Below are 18,002 nucleotides of genomic sequence, written 5' to 3'. Positions count from 1 at the left end.
TTTGGAAAATGGCTGCAATGAAACAAAGAGTGAAAAATTTAAAGGGGTCTGAATACTTTCCGTACCCACTGTAGATGTACTGAATGCAGCTTTCTGTGTTTTCACATTACAGGATGGAGTGAGAACCCTGGGAGGAAAGGGAGTCAGGGGGCTTTCATTAATCACATCGTGTTTCCGTCATCTTTTACCAAAAAGGTTCTTTGCCTCCTTCTGCCTAATGCGTCAAAACAAATGTTTTTGACTTAAAAGAGAAATATTGATTTGATATGACTTGGGGATCATCACATTACACTCCTCCTGACTTCCATCCACTTTCCTCTGGTTATGCTAATTCTGTTTACTTAAAAAGCAGTGCCATTACTTGTTTGTGTGTGTGTGTGTGTGTGTGTGTGTGTGTGTGTGTGTGTGTGTGTGTGTGTTAGTGTGTGTTGGTATTGCAGGAATTAGACTTGCCCCATAAACAGTAAAGATTTTGATAATGTCAATTTCCAGGATAAAGCCTGACATCGCGCCGGAAATGCACTCTCTGTGTGTGTCAAACTCCCATCACTACGGGAAACAGCAACAACCTTTGAGCTAGAAAGCTACACGCTGAAAATTGCAACTTTTGATGAAAATTTGAATTGCTGAACAAAGCAGGCCCGCTTGGTTCTTTTAGTGAATGATTGTAAAGATTTACAAAGAATATGTTCACGGTATTTACTCTCTAACTGGGATGTTTTGGGACCGACTGGTGGTGATTGCTGTGAACAAAGTATACATGGCAATACACTGGTAAGAGCAAATTATGTTCAACCATGTATCCATATATTTAAAGTATATATCCATATACACTACGGGTCAAAAGTTTAGGGTCACTTACAAATTTGTATTCTACTCCATTATAAACAAAATACCAGCTGATCTGAGTGGGGGGCTGATCTTTAATGCAAAATCTACATTGCCCATTGTCAGCAACCATTCATCCAATGTTCCAAAGGCACATTCTGTTTAGTAATCTGATATCATTTAAAAAAAACTAAAAACATTGGTGAACCCTTCTGCAATTATGGAAGCAAATAATGTGATCTGAACTGCTGCCCTGGTTTAAAAAACTGTGCAACTGATCTCAGCTGGTATTCTGTTTATGACGGAGTGCAATGGAAATTTCTAAGTGACCCCAAACCTTTGACCGGTAGTGTATATAATATAAAAAGCTGACATTACTGTATTGTGTGAACAGTTAACTTCATTAAAATTGTATGTGGCCTTTTCTTTTGCGGGTCCCACTAAAACAAGTTCCTTCCTGAGACTATTTGGCTGAGTCACATTCTCTGCGTCCGGAGCATAGTGCCGCCCAAGACAATTGTGACTGGTTTAAAGAAATGCAAACAACCCAGAGCGTTTTTTTTTTTTTTATCCCATCCCAAAATGTATCTGTGGTGTAACCAGACCCTGTGGAGATAGGTCTGGCAATGCAAAACTACTGTGACAGTGACTCTGCAGAGAAAAATAAGAGGAACGTTGAGATAATGAGTGCAAAAGTGTCTCTCTCAAAACGTCATTACATTTTGTTAAAGTGCTCTGATCATTACACTGTTATAGTACTAGACAATGCCCTAACTACTTTCCCAGTTGCACTTTGCTATACTGATAAGCAGTTCGCACCTGTGAGGTCAATCTTTCTTAAATGAATAACCTTTCAAAATGTAAAATCTTTTCCCTCTTTGTGAACCTGCCTGGCCCTGAGTTTACATTTGTGGTTTTAAAATGTATAATGTCAGTATTTTTTGGCTCATTAGTGTAGCACATCTAACTGTGATGCAAATAGAGAGTGATATTACTCTGAGGCGTGTTTTATAAGGTCAGTAGTAAAACAGGGCTCTTAATATGCTATATGTGAGGTGGGCTATCACAGTAGCTTACTGACTGAGTAAGGTCATGTATCTTTTAAAGCAAATAATGAAGCAGCTGAATCCTAAATATATAGACTTCTTTAGACCTAAACATCCTTTCTTTAGCCTTTGTTTCTTTCACAATTCAAAGCAAAAAAGGACTAGCAGCAATTAATAAATATGTACAGTAATTACATCACATGCATACACAACTATGTAATGCATTGAGATGTTTTCCATTTCTTTCACACACATGATTACTCACCTATGGGGGTCTTTGGCGCTCACTATGATACGAACACATTCTCTCTTGCTGAATGCTCTTTCTATCCACGATTTCTGTGCCTGCAGAAATGAAGACAGAAGAACTCGGTCAGATAATGGAGCTTTGACCTGTGCAAGCAAAAGTGACAGCAGATAGACAGACAGAACGACAGCAGAAACAGGCTCAAATCATGAGCAGACTTGTGTTTTGACTGAGGAGCTCACTGAAAAAGAAAGTGTTTTCTTGTCCTTCCAGAAACAAGAAGGGTTCTGTTTGTTGAGCAAAATGACACGGTCTGAGCGTTGTTATAAAGAGACTTATCTCACACTATTTCTCTGCAAGCAGCAGTCCAGTTATCGGAGCAATTTCACATCAAAACCTAGTTCAAGAACATAAATCAAAACACTTTGGAAATGGCATACATGCACACCCCCAACACACACACACACACAAACACACACACACACACACACACACACACACTAGAGGCTCAGCCCCGAACACATAATTCAGACGCTAAAGACACTCTTGACAGAAATGTTTTATTTTATTCATTGGGTCCAGCCCAGTTGGATGAGATGAATAGATAGGAAAGAGAAAGCAGATGTTAAATGCAGTGAGACAGTAAATTATGGAAGAGTTCCAGTCCTTCTAAACTCTCATGAGCAGCCAGCTGTAGGTTTATTTGCGCAAGTGTGTGTATGTATTTCTATACGTGTTTGCTTTGTGATCCTTTATTGTGTACAGTATAGGGAGACTTCCGCAGAACAATGCAGCTAGGGGACTGGTGCATTTGTGACACGGTGATGATGTGCCGTCACAGCTGCTGCAGGTCTGAGTGACAGAGAGACGGACTGGAGCCAATCATCCTGCTACAGACCGATGAGAGAGTAGAGCCACTGAGCTAGCCTGGGGTGCACATGCACCACAGGATTAAAGACTGATACACATCTGTGTACTGTAGGTGTTTCCACAGATACATGCATTAATAGGCCTACACGTTTACTATCAAGAAGGACCAATGTACAACAAGAGGCAACTAGGAACTAGCCACATTATTTCTTTTGACAAGAAACCCAAATTTCAGATATGGAAAATGGTTGAAAGCGGGTCAAATTTGACCTGAGGACAACAGGAGGATTAAGAAAGGAAACTGTCTCCAGAGCTTTATGATGAAAATAAGACAATATTGATTCTGCTTGTTTTATTCAAAGGGGCAGTATAATACAAATGGCAGAAGACCTGGCAGCTTTAGTGTCCCTTCTTTGTTTTTTTAAATATATTTACTTTTAATACATTTTATTAGTACCCATACCCATGTCATCACAAAGAGAGATTTCCCTCTGGTTTGAGAAAAGAAGACACATAAAAGGGGCAGTTGTTCCTATTTAACATTAGAAGATCAAAAAATAGTCACGGTATTAGTACACTAAATTTGGTTTCCAAACACGCCTGGATTTTTTATTTTTTTTTATTTATCTTGGCAGCCAGAATGGAACACAAACTAATCAAGTAAATCAAGACACAAGACAGTGAGGATTAGTAGGCTATGATTAGATTTGCGTGGATAGGCAACCACCAAAACCCAGGAGAACACAAATTCTCACATGTTAATTTGCCAAAATGAAAACTGATTAAACCAACAAGAGTTTGCTATAGTCATTTTTACTGCAATCAGTGCTTGAAATGGAAAGAAACACAGGACACACTCTATATTTGGACTGCGGATCTGCCAACAGATGCAGGGCCCTATTTTAATGATCTAAGCGCATTGCGTGAAGCGTATGGCGCAAGTATGGTGCAATCCACTTTTGCTAATTTGACGGTGGAAAAAAGGGTCCGTTCCGTGCGTTGGTCACATGGTTCAAAAGGGTTGTAATTAGTGTCTTCAATAAATCATAGGTGTTTTTTGGGCGTAACATGTAATAAACCAATCAGAGTGTCATCTCCCATTCTCTGTAAAATCCAGGCGCATTTGGACCTTGGCGCATTGCTATTATGATGGAGGATTCATGATGGTGACCATATTTGTATTTGTAATCTTTTGAATGTGTGTGTGCTGCTGTGTTTCCTTGTGTGTGTGTGTGTGTGTAACAAGCATAGTGTGAACGCTGTGCATAAGCTTAGGTAATGTGCTGTTAAAATAACAATGAAATGTTGCATTACTAACTTAAGACCAGGTTTTTGTTGGTCAATGGTGCAATCACTTCCCGCTACCTCAAGATAGCAATACGCGAAGAATTCCCCTGAACACATCTCCCTGGAAGACGGGCACGCCCATGGCCGCAAAGATGAGCGCAGGTGCATTTGCTATTTAAACAACGTGGGTGCGGGACGGGAAATACAACTGTGTCAGTCTCAAAATAGCAAAGACACTTAGGTGGGGCTTTGCACTGCACTGGTTGCAAAATAGGGCCCACAGACTGGAATAGACTTGGTCCAAATTGTTCAATCAGTCATTACGCCTAAATCAAATGGTCATCTGTGTACTAAATGGATCAATATATTTACTTTTTTTCTCTCTCTGTAATAAATACTTTGTTTCAATGTGTGTTAATTAACTGTGGAAATAAAATCCAGTTAATCCAAAAAAGCTGTGCAATGCATGATGCACATTTTCTGTTTCTGTGATATCGAGAAAGTTAGCCTCTGCCAGTTACTTCTTTCTACTCAGCTCTTTATGGTTCAAAGGTTACACTTCCTGGGTTGGCACCACCATTCCAGGAAGTGGACTATGTCTGTGGCAGGTTTTGTGGCGTCGGGGCACAACACAAGCGGTCCAGAAAAAGACTGAATGTCACAAGGGGACAGTCACAGACAACCAGAAGGACACACAGCCCAGACTCCCAAACTCCCAAAAGCAGAGGCAACACAACAGTCATGGAAACAAAAGGACAGAGTTTTGTTTTGTTTTTAATCTGGGAGAGCTGCAGCGGCTCTCCTCCCATCCAGCCAGCAGAGCTGCGAGCTGCTTGTACAGGGCTTTCCCCACCGCAACGGCTACAACAACACACAACCCATCCGCCTGACTGGCCCTGTCACACCATGGCACGCCAGAACCCACCGCAACTGGCCGCCAAACAGGCTCAGCCTACACACAGGCAAACTTACCCTAACACCAGTCTTTCCACGATTAACCATTACTCTTGGGGGTTGGCGGGCTGCTATTAGAGCTCACCCTGGCCACGATGACTCAGCGGGGCCACAACAACGCCCCCAGCCCCATTCTTTCTCTGACATGCTAGAATTGTGTATTCATCCGCCTGCTCATTCTGGGGACAAAACTAGATCCACTCAGTGATAGCAGCAGCAGAGTTTTCTTTGAGATTTGATTATCATTGTCTGGGCTAACGGATAACAGTCAGCTGAACAGTCACACAACTCTACATGTGTGTTGTTTTTTAAACCCTTCAAAGAGGGACCCACAATAGTTTCCCCACAAAGCATCCCAGACAAAGATTAACTTCCCTTTACACCCCATTTTTTTGCTCTACTCATTTCTGCTTTTTCACCTTATCTTTTTCTACGGTTTGCACATTCTCTCACACACTATCTCGCTCTTCCTCTCACGCTCTCCAGTGCTGCTTAAGAGATTTGACATGGTATGATGAGATGGCACATGGCCTGCACTCCATTGTGTAATTAAGATGTATCACCAGGGCACGCACGCACGCACGCACGCACGCACACACACACACACACACACACACACACACACACACACACACACACCAGCCGCGCGTGTGCGTGTGTGTGTGTGTGTGTGTGTGTGTGTGTGTGTGTGTAAGGGGTAACTGTGCAGCAAGTGAGCAGCATCTGACAGCCTGTTAGGGGCCTAACGCCCTTACATCCAACTCTGCCAGCTCCACTCTGTCCTCTCTTCCCCCTCCTTTACTATTGTATCTCCTCTTCCTTATTGGCACTGGCAGGGAGCTGAATTGGGAACCATATCCAATCAACGGCCTAATCCCTTTACTTTCTCCCTTTTCCCCTCTTTTCCTCTTTCACAAACATGAATGACTCAGATTTCATATGGCCATATAAGTAGCCTGTAACACTTTTACATAAGCATGTTTTACAATTAAGTATTAGTTTTCTTGACAATTTTATTATGTATCAAGAACGATATACATTCTGTTAAGATACTCAAACACTCTCCCTTTCCTCTTGTGCTTTTTCTTCACCTCTTTGTACAACGCTCCAACAGGATTGCATTGTATTCGGATTTACTGCGATCTCAAAAGAGAAATAACTGCTTCTCTTTCTCAAGTGCATTTAAATTTCTTCTTTTGGTTAACTTTGAGTTTACACACAGAATTATTTCATAGCTCAGAGAGTTTTAAATGTTTTTAAGGAATCAATGTCAGTAGACAGAAAACACATTCATAATAAATCAGGATGTACCAAGATAAGGCTATTTGTTTGTATGAGTATTACAAAAGATAAGAAAAATGTCATTAGAAAGGTATTCTTAAAACACATTTGATGAACCTTTTGGGTAAAAAAAATCTTTATATTTGTGGTATAAGAAGACAAGATTGCATTTTCACTGTAGTTTAATTAATCTGTTAAAATAAGACCTGACTGAAATAAAATGAAAACGAGAATATCTGCAGCATCCACTTAAAAAACACACGTCTCTAAATACACTACCTCTGTAACTAGAGACTCTGGAGCTACTCCAGTATCTCAAATACAGAACACTGCTTGACTTCAAACTTCCTTGCTTGAATTTTGCAATCAAAAACAACTGAAGAAGCAAATAACAAGCAGTAAAGAAAGAGATTGGCTTCCACAAATGGAGAAATATTAAGTTTTTTCTTGAGGTTGTTAAAAAAGCTTTATCAGAGCAAAACTGACGCACACATCTGGTTTTCATGACTCACCTGTATTATGCGATGGACTGCATTGTTCTGGCCTTCCCTTCAAAAGCATGGTCGAACGTAGTGTTAGCGGCTTAAAATTAAGATCACTGAATGACACTAATAAGAGCAAAGGTGATCAGGCCACCTCTCAGTCCACTGTCAACTGATCTACCCTCGGACGGTTAGCACTGCTGGTACGTATGTGTGTGTGTGTGTGTGTGTGTGTGTGTGTGTGTGTGTGTGTGTGGGTCCGTGTGCATGTTTGGAGCTGAAGGTACACACCGAGTTCCCCACTAATATAGTCTTTACCCATGTCTCACAGTCTCCTCCCATCTCCAAACAGCTGGGAGCGTGCATACGAGCCGAGAAATAATAACACAAAAGTTAAAAAATTAGAAAGAAGCTGTCACATCATGACACAGCGGTTTAACTATCTATAAGTCCCACGACAATAATGTTTGACTGCGCCAAAATATTCAAAAGTCAGTAGACTTTCCAGAAACAGTGTGCTTCCAGAGGTACCTGCTGTCCTCCACCTTACCTGGTTTACATTCAAATTAAAGGTGGACTGTCAGCCTGTGTGTGAGTGTGTGTGAGAGCGGGAGACAGAGAGAGAAAGAGGCAGAGAGGGTGCTTCATCTCTCTGAGCCACATTTCTGTCAGAGATCAAGACCGAAGGGGGAGGCTGAATGACAACACAGCCTATTAGGTGGAGCAACATGACATTCACCTAGCCTGCTCACCGTCCTTATTTTGTCCTATATGACACACACACACACACACACACACACACACACACACACACACACACACGTCGTTGACTTTTTGCCTTTGCACTTCACGTTTAGTTGTGGCAGTTTTCCTGCAGTTTTCTTTTCTTTTCTTTTTTTAAAGTACAACAAAGGCAGTTTCCCATGTTTTATTAAAAGGATTAACGAACCTGTGCGGACCAGGTTTAATTAGCAGGAGCAGCGGGGGAAACTGGGCACATAAGACTTTAATCTAAACTAAATGAAGTCTAACAATACACAAGCAGGGAAAACACAGAAAGGAAAGAGGTTGTACAGTCCAAAAGTTGTAATCCTGCTTACTTTAAAACACACACACACACACACAAACAACACAATGTGAAGAAAAAGCAAAATCATCAGAAACAAGAATGCCCCAGATTCAGTTTGAATTAAAGTGCAATGCATTCAGTGTCATGAAAGAGTCAGAGTGCACCTGAGTCCAGACAGTCCAGATGCTACAGGGCACCAGAGCCAAAATATACCACACACACACACACACACACACACAGTAGAGGCACAGCCCCCCACACATTTACATTCAAACGCTAAAGATACAAGAAATGTTGTATTTTATTCATTGGGTCCAGCCCAACTGGATGAGATGAAAGAGAAAGCAGATGCTAAATGCAGTGAGACAGTAAATGATGTCAGAGTTCCGGTCCTTCGGTGAGGTAAGGCAAGGTCATAATTCTCTGAGTCGTGATACAGGTGTTCACGCCTTCACAACCGGATTATGTAGACACCGCCGGGTTTGTGCCAGAGTGTGCTCTGGTGCTCGGAGTGACTTTTAAAGAAAGTACATTTACTAAGCTAGTCTACACTATATTATAGATTTACTATTTGGCCAATCAACTAGCCAATCAACTTGTCCGACATACATATTCTCATGTCAAACCCTGTGTGTGAGCTGGTTAAAACATGGAAATGAAAAATGAAGAAGCAGAGACATTGGTGTTATACAGACGAGACATGCACTGCAAATTATTTGGTCCTTACCAAGATTAAAAAAAACGTAGAAGTGTTAAAAGATTTATCTTGTTTTAAGAGTAAATTTCTTCTTTTAAGTGTTCAACTTTACACTATAATGTTAAATCCAGCAAGCTTGTCAAGTGAAATTATCTTGCTGCATGGACAGATAACTTCACTTGTTTTCCCTCAGGTTTTGTGTTTTTATCTTGTTTCAGTTCAGGCTGACGGCTAGTCTACACACCATTCCGGGATAGGAGAAAAATGAGCTTTGGTTTATTGGCATTTCTTTAAACCAATCAGAATTGTCTCAGGTGGTGCTTAGCGCTGGACACAGGTGCAACTTCAAAATAGCCTCAGGAAGGAACTTGTTTTGCTGGAACATGTGCACGTAGGGAGGTGAGCTCTGAAATTAAAATGGCTGTTGAGTGTATGATAAGCAATTTACCCAAAAAGAAGATTAATGTAATTTGATTGTCAGTTCTAGCTGGGAGGGTGTTTTCCTAATTGACCAGAGTTTAGAATGGCAACACAAAGACAGCGGATGGTGAGGGACATTCGGCAGAAAATGAGGGACATGCGGCGGAACCTATTTGGCGGCACCTATTTGGCGGCACCTTAACTATCCCGTAAATGAAACTTTGTCGATACAGACTACAGACTGACCAGTGTACAAGCAGACCAAGTTTGGCCTTGCACTGTCTTTGTCTTTCTCTGTCTATGCCTTCTCTCTTCTTTGTCTTTCTTCTCTATCAACTCCCTTTATAACCCCTAACAACAGCAGCCAGGAGCAAACCATGCACACCATACAGTATGTAAGCCCAAAGATGAGGAATATTATATGCACTGACCTTCACAAGATCTCGGGTAAGTCAATGCATTGGTAAACAGCACTAGATAGTGACTCAATGCTTGACCCAGACCTCCAAAGCCAATGCCCGCATTGTGTAGTTACCGTTTGCATTACGGATGAGGTCATTGCCTTTAAATGCAATCTTGTCAAGAAGAGGAACCACTTATGCAATTGAAATAGCATTCACTGAGCTGAAAACACACACAAACACTGGGTTTGTCCTGCTGGAGGGTAGCTGACATGCATTAGTATGGGCAACGCACACATTACAATCCCACTCTTGCTCTCTCTGACGCACACAAATACACAGAATGAGTTTTCCACTTGTTTCAGCATTTTACAGCTTAAGAGAGATTTAAAGTATAAAGCATACAAAATGGCCAACACACAACAGCAGATTAAAGGCTCCCTGTTGGTCTCTAAGAACAAAGTGCAGACTGTAAGCTGAGCCGCAGTCCACACCAACATTTCCCACCTCTACTCAGCAACTCTTCTTTGGTCTGGTAGCCTAGAGAAAAGGTTGCTAAAGGGCTCAACACACAACACAAACAGGTAGAGACTACCTCAGCCCAAAGTAATCTTTTCCACCACTCTACTGTGCACAATTTCAAAATAACCAAGCGCAGAATGGGGGTTCTGCTCTGGTGTTACACTGGATAAAAGCATCAATCCCAAACAACCTTTTCCACATCTAGTCCTTCTGTCTGGTAGAATAGAAAGATAACCCAGTCAATGCATTCTCATGAACGGGTTTGTATTATGTTGTAGGAAAACGTATGCACACCCGTTTCTACAAAATCAGCCGACCGCCGGCTGGTCACATGGCGACAGATCACATGGCAGTTAAGTTTGCTGTCCTTAAAGTTGTGTTTAGCAAAAGCTGACTTTGAGCTGGGTAGGGCTGCAGCTATCGTTTCTTTTAGTAATCAAGTATTCTACCGATTATTCAATTGATTAATTGCGCAATCGGATAAGAAAAACTTTTTCTTTATGATAAACAGCAATAGTAAATATACAAAAGAGAGGTTTCCTTTTTGGAAAAAGCTATATTTTGTATTTCATAAATAGCATACAATAACAGGGAATATTTTTAAGCACCGGTCGCACGGCCAATCTGTTGGCCAAGGTACATATTTGGTGGCCTAAATGTTCATCTTTTTCGAACCGTTACACCTTCAAGCCTCTGGCTCTTTGATATGGAAAAGAGCTGTTCGCTAACCCGAGGGTAAATGTGACGGTACAAAGCTTACAGCAGGTCCATTCAACTATACTGTCATCATCAGCATGGTTCGATGACGTCATTCACGTGCATACTAAGTGGCCATGAGGTAAATCACACTGGGGGGGGGAGGGGCTGGTCTGTCTCCAGCAGCAGAATTTGTTCAAATTTCAAGATTCTTAGCAAACTAATAAACAGTTTAGCTTGTTTGTAAAGCATCACTATTTGCAGAGTTGAATTCCGTAGTTGTGTAAAACAGCGCGGTGGACGAGAGCAGAAAACGTTTCTGTTACCTTGTGTCGGGATTGTTCCGTGGAATGGATGAGTAACCTGGATGATTTCTACTGAGATGATGTAGCATTGACGCTTTGCTATTGTGGTAAGCTAGTTTAATTTCCTGATTTTACAATAGACGTACTGTACAAAGTTTTCGTTTCTTTGCAGCTTTAACTGATCCCAAACTACCTGTTGTTTTCTCTTGCCTGTGTCTTCTCTTAGCCCGTCACTACTTTCACTCTCGCCCTTCATTTGCTATCTGCAACGTCAGTCTTTTGTCCACAGAAGCGTCAGTCCATTGTTTTAATAATCATCGATGTGGAAACACAGTAAGCAGTACGTTAGTTTTATTGATCAAACTAAGTTTTGAGGCAAAGAGTTTTGCATCGAGGATTTTTGATCATGGATTTATTCGATTTAAGGAATCCAAATACACATTTCCTGGGTGAAAATCATGGACAATCAAACTTCACTCCACAGGTGGAAAGCCCTTGTGTTTTACTTGACCCCGGCTTCTTTCCCACAGTATGTCCAGAACAGAAGCTGTACAGCAGTAGTCAATGTGGTGCAAATAGCAAAATACGTCAAATTCATACAAATTTCAGTGCATTACTTTTTTGTGGCAAAAACAGTTTATGAGAACACCCTGACCCAGTGTAGCCCAAACTAAACTTTTCACCTCTCTATTCTCCATGAAGTATAAAACAAAGAAAAGTAGCAATTTACACAACTACTAAGAATATTCATCTTTTCTTGATTCCAGGGACAGAAAGACTCATGAACTCATAAACACGTGATTTAGAGTGAAGACTCCTGAGGCAATTGCCCACAATTTCATCATGCTCTGTATGTCGTCCAATTAGAACAATGCACCAACCAACTTTTAAAATATAGCTTAATTCCAATTTCCAAACACTAATAAGCTCTGAACATATTCATGGAACTTTCAGACCCCCTGTCTTCACAGGCATCATTTCAAGAACATTTGCGCCCAAACGGATCCATTTGTAAAAGATTCAAGGCCTATAGGTGGCGCTGTTTCCGCTACAGAATTTCACCTAAATACAGAGAAGAAGAGGTGGAGTGTGCGGATGAGCTTGCTGTATGCGCTGTATGCAACCACAGTATATTTTGCCTTAGTAACCCAAACAGGCTCAATATCTTCTCCAGCAGAGGAACACCATAGATATACAGTATGTACTGAACACAAGCACGTAGTCTGTCATTGTTGTTGTTATGAGACGTCGTTGCGGGATAATAGGTAGAAAGCTAGAAGTCGTGGGGTGTGGCAACAACATCATCAATACGCAAGTATGCAGCTTAGCCAGCCAAGTTTCAAAAAAGTCTTCAGGCAGTGCGTTTACAAGATTCGTTTGGCGATCAGCCAAAAAACACGATGCAAAACATGAGTTTCCGTGTGGATGGCCCCTCATGCAAACCATGTGATGTGTTTAGTGCCACTTGTATTCTGTTTTAATGTTACGCAATACACAAAGTCACCCTGTGCAAATTTAAGTTGCTGAATAACAATGTCAATGTGTCTTTAGTGCTTAACATTATATGTTGTGTTATCCATCAACCAAAAAAAACAAAAAAAGGCAACCAAAGCACTTAATACTAGAAAATTGGCTCTTCTATTCTCCTAAGTGGTTACTTTTAGGGCTGGGCAATATCTCGATTGTGTATGGATATCAGGTATGAGACGAGATATCGTCTAGATTTGAGATATATTTGTGTTGTAATTTTGTGAACTTACCAGACTGTTCTAGCTGTTCTATTATTTACCATTACCCACTAAGTCATTAAGTCGTTTCTGGAGATTACAGATTTTGAAAAATCTCATTGTGTAAATTACATGTAGTTAAAGCACCAATAGTCAACCATATAATATCGTCGCAACATCGGCATCGCGGTATTTAGTAAAGAATATCGTAATATTTTAGTTTCTCAATATTGCCCAGCACCTGGTTACTTTAAATAAATTCATGTAGCAGATTTAGGCTGGCACAGTTTACATGAATATTTAAAAAGATTTACAGCAATTTCAGGTTTATTAGGCCAAGACTGGATAACATAAGATACTATAAATCTGCCCCTTAATGTTAAATAGGCCTTCCAGGCTGCTGAATACACTAATTTGCAGATTTACACAATGTCACTGACAATATCAGGGAATACTTATCTGCATCTGACCCTTCGACTCAATGGCCTTGAGGAGACCTTCACTGAAAGGATCTGGAATGGGATTTATGTTATCCTGATGGCAGTCTGCACGGCAGGTTTATGGAGTGCCTTAAATAATTTATGATTGTACTGCAGCCATATAATGTCCTATAAAATAGAAGCGTGTGGATAGAGAATCCATGAAGTAGCACTTCTGTTTAATTTAAGCAGTGTATGTACAATGCTTGATTTATATGGAAATGAAAGTAAAAAAAACAAAAAACATCTTCTTCAACATGTCATATACTGATGACTTTCTATGAAATATACCTTAGTGCTCTTTGTCGCTGTTAGTCACGTCCTTGGCAAGAAATTGTAAATCAGTGCGCAATATAAAAAGGATATATAGAGACTGGCAGAAATCCTGTGGTGAAGATATGTGACAATGGTGTATAGAAATGTAAAAGAGAAAGGGGGATTAACTGTAACAGGGGGAGAAAGAGAACAGCAGTTAAGTGTGGGAGTGGAACACTCAAGGAAATGAAAAGTTGAATAACACAGTGACATGATTTTATCAGCTGTGGCTAGCGATGTTCCGATCTGATCCACAGGATCGGCCATGGTGGCGACATTGAACTGATTAAGCCGTGACTTACCCACACAAATGTCCAAATGTCATTGCAAAATTCATGTAGTTATGGCCACCAACTGCCTTTAGTGCAATCTCTGGCCTCAACTTACTTCACTCAAATAATCCTAAACAGTTCCTAATAAGTTCCATGCAGTTGGTTATACAGACGTAAAATATGTGTATCAACTGAACCTGAGTTGAGGTCTCAGAATTGGTATCAGGAAGAAAGAGTTGCAGTCCAGCCCCAGCTTTGTTTTTGTATAACAAATTTGTACTTTGTATTATTTTAGATAATATGTATGGAGAACATGTCTTGCGTGTAGATAAATATTTACTTGTTTGTCACTAAGGCAGAATATCAAGGAACAATTTGCAAATACATTAATCTCTCAGTTCCTTTAAGGATAAACAACATATATTGAATCATTGCATTACACTGAAAAAGCATATATATGCATGTTCCCTCTATTGTATTGTTCTTCAAAATAAACAATGGATGAGTATCCCAACACCTTATAATTCAGCACACAACATCAAATGCAAAATGCATGAGAACAAGTATTGTTTAAATTTGTCTTTCTACATTGTGCTTGGTCATGCATCTGTTTTGTTCTTGAGTACACTGCTGTGTATTATACGTGCTTACTTATGTCCTAATGCGCATGTGCGGGTGTGTTCAATGTGTGAGTGTAATGAGCGAATGCTTGCTTGTTTTAGCGCCAGTCGTTTTCAATCCATCTCCTGAGGCTTGAATAAGCAGCTCTCTTTCCCACAGGCCTCCGCTAAGCCTAGCTGAGCATCTGGTCATGCAGGCTCTAATCAACACTGGCATGGCCATTCTGTCTGTGACAGAGGTGATAGAAAGGGGGGACATGGGTTCTCACTTTGGGGGGGTTGGAGGTGGGGTGCTGGTTGATAGCATGGGAAGAGATAAGGAGGAGGGAAGAGGTTAGGTAGAGAGTGGAGAAGATGGAGGTAGAGGTAACTAATGAGAGAGATAAGAGGTGAGGGAGAGGTGAAGGTGCATGTGGTGGTGAGAAGAATGACAGAAAGGGGGACAGAAAGGGAGAAGGGGAGAAAGTGGGAAGATGGGGGTGGTGTCACGAAATCTGTGTGAGAGTGTCAAAATGCCACGTCGGCAGGAGAGAGAACAGGGAACAGACAGTCAAGATGAAATGGACATGACTGAAGAGAGAAGAAAGAGAAGAAAAGGAAGAAGAGCCTATAGGTTTTAAATCAGGGACCGACAGATTAAAATGCAGACAGTAATGGAAAAGCAGCAGCAAAAGCGGGCGTCCAGAGAGAGAGAGGAGAGAGAAATAAAGAGGCCGACAGTGAGGAGAGATAAGATGTGTCCATTTTGTCTGTGTCAAGATGAGGGCAGAGAAGTGGGAAACCTTACATAAGAAGAAATGGGAAGCCAGCAGAGAAAAGGGAGTGATGAAAGAGAGAGTGAGCGGTAACTAGCCACAGTGAATGACAAGGGGAGCAATCAGCCAGTGAGCCGCAGTCAGTCTAATGATCACACACAGCTGTAGTTAACCGTGGTTTGATTGACACCTGTCGAGCAGACTGCATGAAGTGACAGTCCGGGTGCCAGAGAAAGGAAAGAAATAGGAAGAATGAATAGAGAGGTAGTGTTGATAGGTGTATTTTCAGTTAAGCCGGAATTATAGCGCCCGCATACGCAAGGGGTCCGGCGGTCATTTTCAGAGGGTATATGCGTAGGCTCTGTGCGGGCATCCATGTACCACCCATTCTTTTTTTAGAAAAGATTTTAATTAATAGCTTTTCTGTATTACAAATAAGAAATGAGTACAACAGAAAGCAAAAAGGTAACCTGCCAAACACACAACTGCAAATAATTGGAAAAACGTAAAGCTGGACCGGATGCTTGGTCAGGTGCCTTTGTTGTTGTTATTGACGCCGAAGAAGACCTTTAGCGTCTTATAACACGCCCTTGGTCGGGACTATTGGCGTCCGTTTTGACGCTGTTATGTTAAGGAAAAGCTCGTGGGTGGGCTTCTGGTTGAAGAAGTGGCTTCCCTGACACGCGGCAATAACAGGACGGCAAAGGACACACGCGGGACACAAACCCCCGCTTTGCCGAGTGAAAGTCCTGTGTGTGTGTTATATACACACACAGGACTGTGTGTGTTTTATATATATATATATACATATATATTTATATATATGTATATATATATATATATATACAACCAATACACTAAGACATGGAATGCATCCCAGAGCCAAAAATTACAGAGAGGAAAGCTGGGAGGGAGGGAGGGAGACAAAACAACACCTGCAGAAACAGACACACACACACAGACAGGGACCAATCACATGCAAAGGTTTGAGGTCAAAGAGCCAGTGATGTTGCGCCAAGTGTCCAGGGTCCTCTCCGGCGCTCCATGGATATGCGCCGTTGACAGTTCCATGTACACAACATCCAGGAAGGAAAAGCTCCATGCACAGATAGACATGTCATGAGGTGGCTTCCAACAGATTGCAATCATTCTCTTAGCAGCTGTAAGCCCAGCAAGCACAGCTGGAAGGCTGACAGGGCATTCAGAATAAAAACAGTTACAATAACGGTTACAGTAACATTAATCAAGGCAGAAATAATTTGGGATACATTTTTCCAGAACTGGTACTTCAGTACTTCAGGAGAGTACTCCAAAAACATGCAGCCAGCAGGCAAGTGTTATTTAAATAAACTCCTGGTGTACTTACAAACATTCCAATCCATCGTTTCATGAGTACAGACCCTGTTAATACTATTGCAGAAGTTTGGTATCATTTCGGCCATTATTAGAGGTGTAATTTACAAGATACAAACTTGGTTCCTATGGCGCATGCACTAAGCTAACCAGCTGATAACGATAAGTGGCACATTGTTCAACCCAGGTCAAAAAAGCTTCTGGTTGATTGTTTGGCTCGAGGTTGTGGTGCAAAGGACCCTAGGGTGAAATTACTCTGAACTCTAATACTCTAATATGATAATATGCCAATCATTACTAGAGTTAAATCAAATTAAATCACTATATTATCCAGTCTTGCCCTCAGCAATGCCCTGTGCCCCCAGTCCCGGGGCTTTGTTCATATTCTTACACACACACACAGAGCACCTCAAATGAAAGAGGGAAACCCAAGCCAATCCGCCTTCCCTTGAGTTTTTAAAGTTATAGAGATTATGACAAATGCCCTGTGAATAGTAACCAACAAAATCCACTTGAGCTTTGAATAATGTGCAGCTTCAGCTTGTAACGTTTGCATTACGTTGCACAGCATTTCCTTATATTAAGGTAAAATGCGACATTATCAACCAGAGCTAATGAGAGCCTTTGTTGCAGCAGCATGCTGACATAGCTTTGTTACGTCCGTTACATTATGCACTCTGTAGAGAAGAAAGAGGCTCAGGGAAAGGAATGTTTGGCCTCTTAAATCATGCTAGGATATAGCCTATGTTTCATTAACCTACAACAGTGGTTTTCAACCAACAATCAGATGTGACATTAGTGAAAGTGAAAGATGTCTTATTTTGCTATTAGATGATAAATTAATGTCGCAATTGGCTAATGTGATATACTCTCTAAGATCTGCAACTTTGTAGAGCTGGATTCAAACTGCCAGTAGGCCAGCTGCAAGAGAAGCACCTGATGATGTCAAGCAACCATCCTTGATTATCCTTTTAATGTGAAGTTGGCCCATTTTATCAGAAGCATTTTCTTTAAGTTGGACTAGGGTAATAACTCATTAAATCAAATGTTTCGGGCACCCAGATAGCTCAGTTGGTAGAGCGGGTGCCCGTATACAGAGGTTTAGTCCTTGACGCAGCCGGCCCGGGTTCGAATCCAGCCTGTGGCCCTTTGCTGTACGTCACTCCCCCTCTCTCTCCGCTTTCATAACTTCAACTGTCCTGTCCATTAAAGGCATAAAATGCCCCAAAAAATAATCTTAAAAAAATGTTTTCATTTCATAATAAATGCACAGTAAATTGTGCCCGTGCTATGTATCGCATTGTCAATTAGTAATTTTATGTATATTAAAAGCTTTTACTAGCTGTAATCATGCTGCAATCTATCTTTATATATAT

General features: G+C 41.1%; 1 protein-coding gene and 2 long non-coding RNA genes across 10 annotated transcripts in view; 1 reads left to right on the top strand and 2 right to left on the bottom strand.

Annotated features, from left to right (window-relative positions):
* The window catches only part of LOC117944466, a 17,165-nt gene extending 4,396 nt beyond the window's left edge, over positions 1 to 12,769 (top strand). Inside the window, exons 2-3 of the long non-coding RNA XR_004656585.1 lie at positions 2,241 to 2,246; positions 12,757 to 12,769. This is a non-coding gene — a long non-coding RNA (uncharacterized LOC117944466). The remainder of the gene's footprint in view (positions 1 to 2,240; positions 2,247 to 12,756) is intronic.
* trpm3 (transient receptor potential cation channel, subfamily M, member 3) overlaps positions 1 to 18,002 on the bottom strand; it is a 160,267-nt gene that overhangs the window by 73,320 nt on the left and 68,945 nt on the right. For 7 of the 8 annotated variants that reach the window (XM_034871238.1, XM_034871237.1, XM_034871242.1 and 4 more), the window contains exon 2: positions 2,140 to 2,219. In XM_034871238.1, coding sequence (XP_034727129.1) covers positions 2,140 to 2,219 — 80 coding nt within the window. Of the gene's footprint in view, positions 1 to 2,139; positions 2,220 to 7,025; positions 7,091 to 18,002 lie in introns of those variants that run through there. The other variant, XM_034871244.1, reaches the window with a different exon arrangement.
* On the bottom strand, positions 11,271 to 15,935 carry LOC117944464. Its single transcript, XR_004656583.1, has 3 exons — positions 15,860 to 15,935; positions 15,779 to 15,784; positions 11,271 to 11,283 (listed from the first exon to the last, which is right to left on the bottom strand). It is a non-coding gene; the product is annotated as an uncharacterized LOC117944464 (long non-coding RNA).

Source organism: Etheostoma cragini, chromosome 5 (assembly GCF_013103735.1).
Source record: "Etheostoma cragini isolate CJK2018 chromosome 5, CSU_Ecrag_1.0, whole genome shotgun sequence".
Taxonomy (NCBI): Eukaryota; Metazoa; Chordata; class Actinopteri; order Perciformes; family Percidae; genus Etheostoma; species Etheostoma cragini.
This window is presented reverse-complemented; position numbering and strand designations above follow the sequence as displayed.